The following is an 11459-nucleotide window of genomic DNA, read 5'->3' as shown; positions in this document are numbered from 1 at the left end:
CAGCCTGATCAACATGCAGACACTCTATCTCCACTAAAAATACAAAATTAGCTGGGCGTGGTGGCGCATGCCTGTAATCCCAGCTACTCGGGAAGCCGAGGCAGGAGAATCGCTTGAACCCGGGAGGTGGAGGTTGCAACGAGCTGAGATCACACCATTGCACTCCAGCCTGAACAACAAGAGCAAAACTCTGTCTCAAAAAAAAAAAAAAAGAAAAGAAAAGAAATTCCACACAATTTAATCTAAGTTAAACCCACTGCAACTGATAAAACCATAAAAAAACACAGTGCAGCCTTTACCTTGATGACTTTTCCTGATCCTAATTTCAAGCGAAGCAACTTATCTTTGTTAGCAGTGGAGTCGAAAACCTGCAATTTGATTGAAGGAAATGAGGCCAGCCAATTTCAAAAATAATAATAACCATTATGGCATTCAACTAACTACATACCAGCACAGTACTTCTGGAACAGGGACTGTTAAATACACTCAGAAGATAGTTTCTAAAGGACCTGAAATGTTGGATGACATCATAGCTAAAGGGTGTTATCATAATGAGTATCTCTAAAACACTGATTTTCCAGGTTTAGAAAAAAAACACATTCCTACAACTATGCATTTAAGCATTTTTCATCCACAATATACTTTCAAATAAATCATCTCATTTTGATGCTGACACTAACCCTGCCGAGTAAGCAGAGCAAGATCATTAACCTCCATTCGCAAATGGAAAAAAATAAGAGTATAAATGACTTGATCAAGGTCAAATTAGTATATAATTGGATCTTGAATCCAGATTTTTCTAAACTCATAAAGGTCTTTCTCTCATATAATATATTGCTTTTAAGGGCTTAACAATATTAAAACACAATAAGCTCAATGTATTTACAGTATCTACTATAAGAAAAACTGTAAGGAGGGTCTAAAAAGAAGTTTTAAGACTTAATCCCATAAGAATATATTCAAGTGTAACACTGGTATAGGAGCATACACATGAACAACTAGCAAAAATAATAGTACTTGGGAAACTGGTTCCCACTTTCCCTAAGTTGAAGTGACAGAGTGGCACTGAGGATCTTTTACACATTCACATTTCATAATGTGCTCCCAAAGCAATTGCAGTGTCTAAAGTGGGGCTCCTATTTGACAACAGCAACAGTTCACAGTAATAGTATCTTCCCTGGGAATAGCCCTCATGCTATGTAAGTTTACAAAAGAACTTGCAAGGTGCATTTTCTTACCTGGCCCAGCACATGATTCTGAAAGAGCCAGCCGGTATAGGCCACTTCCAGAGAATCTCCAACTTCTACAGCAGGGCCTTCTGCCACAATGAGGTCCTGGGAGAGCACTGCATCCAGGGAAGAGGTACTGTTGCACTTAGCAATGCACACCTGCAAGACAAAATCGAAGCAGCATAAATGTAGTTTAAGCTCAGTAAGTACTCATTCCTTTATTGCTACTGCTCTTTCTCAAATAGCTTCATCCACTAACAAAACAGATTACATGTTTAGAAGTAAACCAAATGAAAGTTACTTATCTTGCCAGGAATCAAAAGTGCCTAGGAGTGTGGCTTTGTAATCAGAATGTCTGAGTACAGATCCAGGTACTGCCACTTATTAACTTTGTGACCCTGGCCAAATAATCTCTATGTACCCAAGATGGAGATAATGCTTCACACATCTCATAGGATGGTTATGAAAATTAAATGAGCTAATATAAGTAGAGTACTTGACAAGGTACCTGGCAAATAACAGTAAGTACTTAATAAGCATTAGCTATTGATTATGATACTGATTTACTGTTTCAGTTTTTGGGAACCTAGGAAAGAAAGGGAAACTTCGAAAAAATGTCAAAAAGCACTTCTAAAGACTGCAGTAGAAAGGGCATTTACAAAATCACGTTGCAATCCCAGAATCCACATCAATGCCACCTACAGATTTGGCCATATTATCTTAGCATAAATCTTAGACAAAGGAGTCAGAGGCATCTTTGTGAATAATTATTCTATTTATGAATAATTATCCTTGGGCTTGTGTTTTAATATTATTAAGCCCTCAAAAGCAATATACTATGAAAGATCTTTAGACTATGAGTTTAGAAAAATGTGGATTCAAGACCCAATTTTATCAATGTTTTAATATAGTATCCATTAGAAACTTGCTGCTCATTTTCTTTTAAAAAGTTCCAGAGGCCAGGCGCGGTGGCTCACGCCTGTAATCCCAGCACTTTGGGAGGCCGAGGCGGGCGGATCACAAGCTCAAGAGATTAGCCAGGAGTGGAGGTGTGCGCCTGTAGTCCCAGCTACTCGGGAGGCTGGGGCAGGAGAATAACTTGAACCGAGGAGGCAGAGGTTGTAGTAAGCTGAGATCACGCCACTGCACTCCAGCCTGGCAACAGAGCAAGACTCCATCTCAAAAAAAAAAAAAAAAAAAAAAAATTCATTATTGCAATCAAATAAAAACAATGAGGCAGCATTATTTTTACCAAGTGATGAAGACCAAAAGAAAAAAAGGATCATTCCAAATGCTGGCAAAGGTACAATGAGAAAATTGCTATAAATGTGAAATAGTACAATCTTTCTGAAAAAGCAGTGTGCCAAAGTGTATTAAGAACCTAAAAATAGGCTGGGTGCGGTGGCTCAAGCCTGTAATCCCAGCACTTTGGGAGGCCAAGACGGGTGGATCATGAGGTCAGGAGATCGAGACCATCCTGGCTAACACGGTGAAACCCCGTCTCTACTAAAAAAATACAAAAACTAGCTGGGCGAGGTGGCGGGCGCCTGTAGTCCCAGCTACTCAGGAGGCTGAGGCAGGAGAATGGCATAAACCCGGGAGGCAGAGCTTGCAGTGAGCTGAGATCCGGCCACTGCACTCCAGCCTGGGCAACAGAGCGAGACTCCGTCTCAAAATAAAAATAAAAATAAAAATAAAAACTAAAAATATCTGGACGTTTTGACTGAACCGAATCACTCACTCACTGAAACAAAGCTTATGGAAATATGTAGGGAGGAAAAAAGGACAGACTTATATAAAAAATGCTCACCTCGGTGTCATTTATTGCAGAGATAGAAAACAATCTAAGTGCATAACATAAGGTAATGATTACATCAACTAAGAAACAAATGTTACGGGCTGAATGTTTGTGTCCCCTTCGAATACTTACACTGAAATCCTAATTCCCAGTGTGACAGTATTAGGAGGTGGGGCCTTTGGGGGGTAAGTAAGCCAGGAGGGTGGAGCCCTCATGAATGGGATTAGGGACCTTATTAAAGAGATATCAGAGAACCATCTCACCCTCTTTCTACTATGTAAGGATACAAGAAGAAGATAGTCTGCAACCCAGAAGAGGGTCTCACTAGAACCCAACTATGCTGGCACCCTGATCTCAGACTTTCAGCCTCAAGAACCGTGAGAAATAACTTTCTGTTGCTTAATCACTCTATGGTAATTTGTTACGGTAGCTTGAACTGACAACACGCATATTATGCAGCCTTCAAAAATGTTTCCAAATAGTTTTTCATGAGATAGGAAAAGATGAATTATACATTTTTAAATACAATAAGCAAGATAAAGAACTATTAAAGGATTATATCTACTTATGTATATTATGCATAGAAAAAAGGAAATAGTGGTTACTTTGAGTAGTAAGATTATGAGTGTTTTTTTTTTTAATGCTTTTCTAAATTTTCTACAATGAGTATGTAGTAACCTACTCTCTCTCTCTCTCTCTCTCTCTCTCTCTTTTCTTGTACAGATGGGGTTTCACTATGTTGCCCAGGCTGGTCTTGAACTTCTGGGCTCAAGCGATCCACCTGCCTTGGCCTCCCAAAATGCTGGGATTACAGGCGTGGCGTGAACCACCACACCCAGCCTAAAACATTCTCTTTTAAAAAAGAGAAAGGCTAAATTGTCAAACAGTTTCAGTAAGTATTCCTATTATTTTCCTGAAATCATACAACAGGCTGAAGTGGCAAATTTAGTGGGTTTTTTTATGCTAGTCACCAACAAAACACAGCAGATTATGGGGTTTCTATATGTTTCCCTAAAATTAAGGGAAATCCAAACAAGTATTCTGGCTTCTCACAGGGAGAATAAGATATTATCACCTGCTTATTGAACTCCACAGCAGCTTTTTCCGACTCAAACATGATGGACCAGTTCTGTCTTTGGTCATCATAAAAGGTGCTATAGTTATTGGGGCGAACCTGGAGAAAGGAGAAATGTTAAGATAATGCATCCACAAGCAGTATTATACCAGATAAACATGACTGCCTAAGCTCACAGAGTAGGGTCATGACTCAGGTGGACCCAAAGAGAAGTATCAGAGATTTTTCTTCTTCCCTCTCACCCTCCACCATTCAACCTTTAGTCCACATTCCCAGAAGGAGCCAAGAGACCTTTCTGAAAGGTTCTGTTAGATACTTACAAGGACACCCAGGGATGAACAAGTGGATCTAATTTCTACTAGGTACAATCAGACCAATCTCTCCTGTAAACCTATCCTGAAGGCGCTAATGATTACATGATGAAGTCTTACCATTAGCTCAAAGTTCACATGAATCCTAGCAACCGTAACTGGCTGTTGCTGACTGATATAAAGAAGAATCCTATACTGTAGACAAGCAACGACAGAAAAAAGAGAGAACAGAAGTTAAAAGGCAACATAAAATCAGCAATATGTATCAGGGGTTGTGCTTCATACAGCTATTAAACTCAAAATCTTTTCATCCTTTAAGGCCTCAACTGTAAATTTTATCTTCTCACTATCCACGTTAATCTCTCATTTTGGCCTTGCTGTTTAACTGTAATTGGCAATGTCTTCGTTTTGTTAGTGTTTTCATTTATACAAGGGGTGACTAAGAGAGAGTGACTGGTTGTGTAAAAGAAAATACAAATTGTTTTTAAATTGATGAAAAACATAAAATACATGTACATTATACATATATATGCCCACGTGACCATTAACCGGATTTTTAAAATAGCAGAGCATTTCCCACACCACAGGAAGCTCCTTCATGCCCTTCCTAGTCAGTAATCCCCACCCTGAGGTAACCAATATTCTGACTTCTGTCACTGATTAATTTTGCCTTTTCTTTTTTTTTTTTTCTTTTTGAGACACTGTCTCTCTGTTGCCCAGGCTGGAGTACAGTGGAACAATCTCTGTTCACTGCAACCTCCACCTCCCGGGTTCAAGCAATTCTCCTGCCTCAGCCTCCAGAGTAGCTGAGGCTACAGGTGCATACCACCATGCCCGGCTCATTTTGTATTTTTAGTAGAGACTGGGTTTCACCATGCTGGCCAGGCTGGTCTTGAACCCCTGACCTCAGGTGATCCACCTGTCTCAGCCTCCCAAAGTGCTGGGATTACAGGTGTGAGCCACCACACCCAATTTTGCTATTCTTAAATTTGTATAAATGGGATTATACAGAGTATACTCTTTTGCCTTGCTTCTTTCACTCACCGTATCTGTAAGAGTAAGCCTTGATACTTCACGTTGCAGTACTTTGTTCTCTTCTATTGTCATGTAGTATTATATTATGTGAATATACCATAAACTCTTCGTTCATTCTCCTGTTTATGAACATTTGAGTTGTTTCCAGCTAGAGGCTATTATGAATGATACTTCTATGAACATTCTCCATGTCATTTTTTTTTTTTTTTTTGAGACGGAGTTTCACTCTTGTTGCCCAGGTTGGAGTGCAGTGGCATGATCTCGGCTCACCGCAACCTCCACCTCTCCACCTCCCGGGTTCAAGCAATTCTCCTGCCCCAGCCTCCCAAGTAGCTGGGATTACAGGCATGTGCCACCACACCTGGTTAATTTTTTTGTATTTTTAGTAGAGACGGGGTTTCTCCATGTTGGTCAGGCTGGTCTCCAACTCCCGACCTCAGGTGATCCACCTGCCTCAGCCTCCCAAAGTGCTGGGATTATAGGCGTAAGCCACTGCGCCCAGTCTCTCCATGTCTTTTGAAAGACACAGACATTCATTTCCCTCAACTTAAAGAATGTCCTTTAATGTTCCTTGCAGTGCAAATCTACTACAATGAATTCTCTCACTTTTGTTTGGCTGAAAATTTATTTTGCCTTCATTTTCGAAGGACATTTTTGTTGCTACAGAATTCTGTAATAGGCAGGGTTTTGTTTTCCTTTCAGCACTTTAAAGATGTAATTCTACTGTCTTTGGATTCCAATTATATGGACGTCAGACCATGTCCCACATCAATCTTTGCCCTAGTCTCTTTCTATTATTTCTTCTCTCTGTGCTTCAGTCTGAATATTTTCTATGGAACTGCCTTCGAAGTCACTAATTCTGTCTTCTGCTGTATTCTTACTCTGTTAAACCTATCCAATATGTTCTTAATTTCAGAAATTGTATTTTTCAAATCTAGAATGCCATGTGATTATTCTTATAGATTCTAGTTTTTTAAATTCTCCACCTTTTCATTCCGTTTGTACTTTTCCTCTATTTTCTTTAAGATATTATTCCTAGTTGTTTTAAGTGCTTTGTATGTTAACTTCAATGTCTAGATTATTTGTGAGTCTGCTCCTAGTTTATTTGTTCCCTTGATTATCAGTTACATTTTCCCACCTCTTCACATGTCAAGTAATTTTTGACTGTAGGCCTAACTTGTATATAAAACAACATAGGGGATAAAATCATAAAACTCTTGGAAGAAAACACAGAGGTAAATCTTCGTGACCTTGGTTTTGGTAATGGATTCTCCGATAAAACACTAAAAGTACATGTAACAAAAGAAAAAAATTAATAATATGGAGTTCACCAAAATTAAAAACTTTTGTACATCAAAGGACATTATCAAGAAAGTGAAAAGATAATCTATAAAATATCTGCAAATAAGCGTTTCATACTCAGAATATATTAAAAGACTACTACAACTCCACAACAAAAAAAAAATCCAATATTTAAAATGGGCAAAGGGCTTGAATAGACATCTCTCCAAAGAAAATACATGAATGGTCAATAAGCAAATGAAAAGATACTCAACATTAGACATTGGGTAAAATGCACATTAAAACCACAATAAAGTACCATTCCACACCTACTAGAATGGCAAGAATTTAAAAATAATAACAAAATGCTGGCAAGGATGTGAACAAACTGAAACCCTCATACATTGCTTGTGGGAATGTAAAATGGTGCGGCTGCTATGGAAAACAGTTTGGCAGTTTCTCAAAAAGCAATACATAAAATTACCATACGAGTCAGCAATTTCCACTCTTAGTATACAGCCAAAACAGGAACTTGACCATATACTTTTATGTCAGTCTTCCTGGTACATACTTTGTCTATTCCCAATAGACAAAAGGTATAAACAACCCAGCGTCCATCAACTGATGAATGAATAAACAAAATGTGGTATATACCTATAATGAAATATTATTCAGCCATGAAAAGGAATGAAATACTGACACATGCTAAAACATGGGTGAACCTTCAGGACATTATGCGAAATGAAATACATCAGTCACCAAAGACAAATACTGTTATGATTCCACTTATATGAGGTACCCAGAAAGGGCAAATTCATAAAAACAAGAAGTAGATTTGACCTTATGGGGAGTTGGGAAAAGGAAGAAGTAGAGTTGTTGCTTAATGGTTACAGTTTCTGTTTGGGAAATGTATAGTAGTGTTGGTTGCTCAACCAATATCATGAATGCAATTAATAGCACTGGATTATGCACTTAAAACAGTTAAATGGCAAATTTTATCTTATATATGCATATGTATGTGTATATATATATGTGTTCGTGTATGTGTCTGTGTACACACACCCCCCACAATTAAACAACAAACAAACAAAAAATGCCCAAATTTGTAAGGTAGGATCATATCACAAAGGTCAAATTTAACCATTTTGAATGGTTGGATTTGTTTGAATGCACAATAGTAACCAAAATGTGATCATTTACTATATACCTGATATTATAAATTAACATTCAATACAAACAATCATCTTTATCTTCTGATAAACAAAACATTGGGCAAGTCAGATAAAAGCCAACTCATTGGTATTATTTGGGACATCTGAATATACATGAGATGTGGGAGCACTCTCACCTCTCTGGCTGTGTGGTTCCCCAGAACTGCAGCACCAAATTTGCCCTGCTTTACATATTGACCATTTGTGCTATAGAAGGAAGAGAAACAAGTATTAACACTTCCCTAAACTCTGCAGAACCAGCTTTCTTTTCTGCCACAGAGATGTGGGAACAATAGTCATTCAGCCTCTAGACAGGCACACAGGTGAGCAGTTAGTTTTTTTTTTTTTTGAGACAGAGTCTCACTCTGTCGCCAGGCTGGAGTCCAGTGGCACCATCTCGGCTCACTGCAACCTCCACCTCCCAGGTTCAAGTGATTCTTCTGCCTCGGCCTCCCAAAGTGCTGGGATTATAGGCGAGCACCACCACACCCAGCCCAGCAGTTTATAATTTAAAGCCCGTATGCTACTTCCTTACTCTTTAAATATAAATATCTATCATTCTTGCTATCTCAGTGGAGAGGCTTTCTTTGAGTATTTGACAGTTGTTGAGGGTACAAGCACTTCCTAAAGAGAGTAGTCAAGATAATGGCTTTTCAAGTTTTACAGCAGAAATCTCCAATTCAGACGTTAAAAGTACTACTGAGATTTTGTCCGTGGAAGGGCTGAATAACCATTTTGCAACAAACAGAGTTTTTCGAGAAAAAGTAGCTTAACTGCACACCCTTCCACCAAACTTCAGAGAGTGTTCCTTCTCAGCGACTTACTATCGATATGCATGGACTGCTGTCGCAACCAGTATTGCGGGAGTGCTCATGGTGGCTGGTGCTGTTTTTGGTGTTGCCTGATTTCCTGAAGATGAACAAGAAAACAAAGTTGTCATTCACTTCTAGGTTTAAACTAATTTTTTTTTTTTTTTTTTTTTTTTTTTTGAGACAGAGTGTCACTCTGTTGCCCAGGCAGGAGTGCAGTGGCGCGATCTCGGTTCACTGGAACCTCTGCCTCCCAGGTTCAAGCAATTATCCTGCCTCAGCCTCATGAGTGGCTGGGATTCCAGGTGCGCACCACCACACCCAGCTAATCTTTGTATTTTTAGTAGAGATGAGGTTTCACCATGTTGGTCAGGCTGGTTTTGAACTCCTGACCTTGTGATCCATCTGCCTCAGCCTCCCAAAGTGCTAGGATTACAGGCATGAGCCACCACACCCAGCCTTAAACTAATTTTTAACCACTGAACTAGCTTCAAAATTGATCTTATTATAAAGATCACAGTTAGTGTTGTAATGCTTTTATTATTATTATCCTTAACTGATCCACAAAGCAGCCCTATGATCTAGTCTAGGGGTGAAGAAACTGAGCTTCTAATCACCCAAGTGCCTCACACAATTATACCATTATTGTATAGTGCCTAGGTCTGAAACCCAGGTATTTGGGAGGCTGAGGCACAAGAATCGCTTGAAACACCGGAGGCAGAAGTTGCAATGAGCCAAGATCACGCCACTGCACTCCAGCTCGGGTGACAGAGCAAGACTCCATCTCAAAAAAAAAAAAAAAAAAAAAAAAAATTTTTCCTTGAACAGAGAAGGTCTTCTGTATTGCTACTTTATTTATTTGTAAATGCCTAAAGAAAACTCTATAGGCAATCTTGCCTCTATAGCTCCCCGCTAAAAGCATAACAAACTCATAGTTGCTGTCTTCTGATTTACACAATCAAGTTAGGCAGGTGCAGTGGCCAGGAGTTCAAGGCCATAGTGCACTGGGATGGCACCTGTGAACAGCCACTACATTCCAGCCTGGGCAGCAAAGCAAGACTCTGTTTCCAAAATTAAGTAAAATAAAAAATAAAAATAAAAAATCAAGTGTTTTCATTGGGTGGTGACTAAGGTTGTTTCTTTTTTTCCCATTAACTCAACCACTTCAACTCTGAAGCACACTGCTGATGAAGAGATGTGCCACGGGAAATATAAAAGCACAGCCTACCAGAAATCTGGCCAGGTTATGACTTGGAAAACAAGAGAAGCACCTACAGCAAAACTGCCTAAAGTAATAGGTAATATTTAAAGCAGGGGTCAGCAAACATTTTCTGTAAAGGGCCTACAGGTTGTGGTATAATATGAAATATGTTTGTTCTTTGTCCTCGGTTCCTGACACAGTGCTCCCAAATCTCTTGTAATTTCCTGAGTGATACATCTTTTGTATAATCCAATTTTAGCCAGCATGGTAAGGAAGGAAGGCCCCTTTGCTTTAACCTACACAACAAAAGTAACTTTGAAGTGACCAGTTGTTTTTTGTTCTGTTTCTGCTTTCTTCAGCCCTTTTCTGCCTATAAAGCCAACCTCCTCTGCTCAGCTCATCACAACATTCCATTTTATAGAATTAAGTGTTGCCCAATTCTAGAATCTCAAATAAAAGCCCACCAAGATCTTAAAACTACATGTGTTATAACTGTATCATTTGACAATGCTAATGAGTGGGGCCCTACAGGGGTGGAGCCTCAGGATGGAGCCTACAGCTAACCTGCCCAGATAAAGGAAGTGAAAAGTAGGTCTTCCTTCTTGCCAAAACACTGGACAGTGTCTACTTAAGAGTGCCTTGGGCAGAGTTTGGGAGAGCGGTGTCCACATGGGGCAGAAAGTCTTGCTTTCGAATCTCTCCATCAGTTCCCAAGAAAGCACATACCATCCAGCTACTAGAAATTAGGATCCCAGATCTTAGAGAAGCACCCACCACTGGGGGTGAGCTTAGACAGACTGGTCAAGGATACACAACCTGGCATGTCCACTTTTGGAAGGTTGCTAACCCTTCCATCTAACCTGTTAAGACACAATCCTTGTGCCAGTTGTGATGGCTAATACTGAGTGTCAACTTGATTGGATTGAAGTACACAAAGTATTGATCCTGGGTGTGTCTGTGACGGTGTTGCCAAAGGAGATTAACATCTGAATCAGTGGACTGGGAGAGGCAGACTCATCCTCAATCTGGTTGGGCACCATCTAATTAACTGCCAGCATGGCTAGAATAAGGCAGAAGAAGGTGGAAGGGGCTGACTTGCTGAGTCTTCCGACTTTCATCTTTCTCCTGTGCTGGATGCTTTCTGCCCTTGAACATCAGGTTCTTTGGCTTTTGGACTCTTGGACTTACACTAGTAGTTGGCCAGAGGCTCTCAGGCCTGCAGCCACAGACTGAAGGCTGTACTGTCGGCTTCCCTACTTTTGGGGTTTTGGGACTCGGACTTATCCATTACTGGCTTCCTTGTTCTTCAACTTGCAGATGGCCTATCATGGGGCTTTACCTTGTGATCGTGTGAGTCAATTCTTAATTAAACTCCCTTTCATACATACATATTTCCTATTAGTTCTGTCCCTCCAGAGAACCCTAATACACTCTTGCTTTTATTTTGTTTTGTTTTTGTTTTTGTTTTTTTGAGACGGAGTCTTGCTCTGTTGCCCAGGCTGGAGTACA

The 11459-nt window shown here is 39.8% G+C and overlaps 1 protein-coding gene across 1 annotated transcript in view; it reads right to left on the bottom strand.

The window, feature by feature from the left end:
- The window catches only part of FKBP15 (FK506 binding protein 15), a 106115-nt gene that overhangs the window by 32565 nt on the left and 62091 nt on the right, over positions 1–11459 (bottom strand). Inside the window, exons 7-12 of the mRNA XM_025360404.1 lie at positions 8765–8849; positions 8078–8147; positions 4534–4608; positions 4103–4201; positions 1239–1388; positions 300–368 (exon numbers count right to left, since the gene is read on the bottom strand). Coding sequence (XP_025216189.1) covers positions 300–368; positions 1239–1388; positions 4103–4201; positions 4534–4608; positions 8078–8147; positions 8765–8849 — 548 coding nt within the window. The remainder of the gene's footprint in view (positions 1–299; positions 369–1238; positions 1389–4102; positions 4202–4533; positions 4609–8077; positions 8148–8764; positions 8850–11459) is intronic.

The sequence above is a fragment of the Theropithecus gelada genome, chromosome 15 (genome assembly GCF_003255815.1).
Source record: "Theropithecus gelada isolate Dixy chromosome 15, Tgel_1.0, whole genome shotgun sequence".
Classification (NCBI taxonomy): domain Eukaryota; kingdom Metazoa; phylum Chordata; class Mammalia; order Primates; family Cercopithecidae; genus Theropithecus; species Theropithecus gelada.
This window is presented reverse-complemented; position numbering and strand designations above follow the sequence as displayed.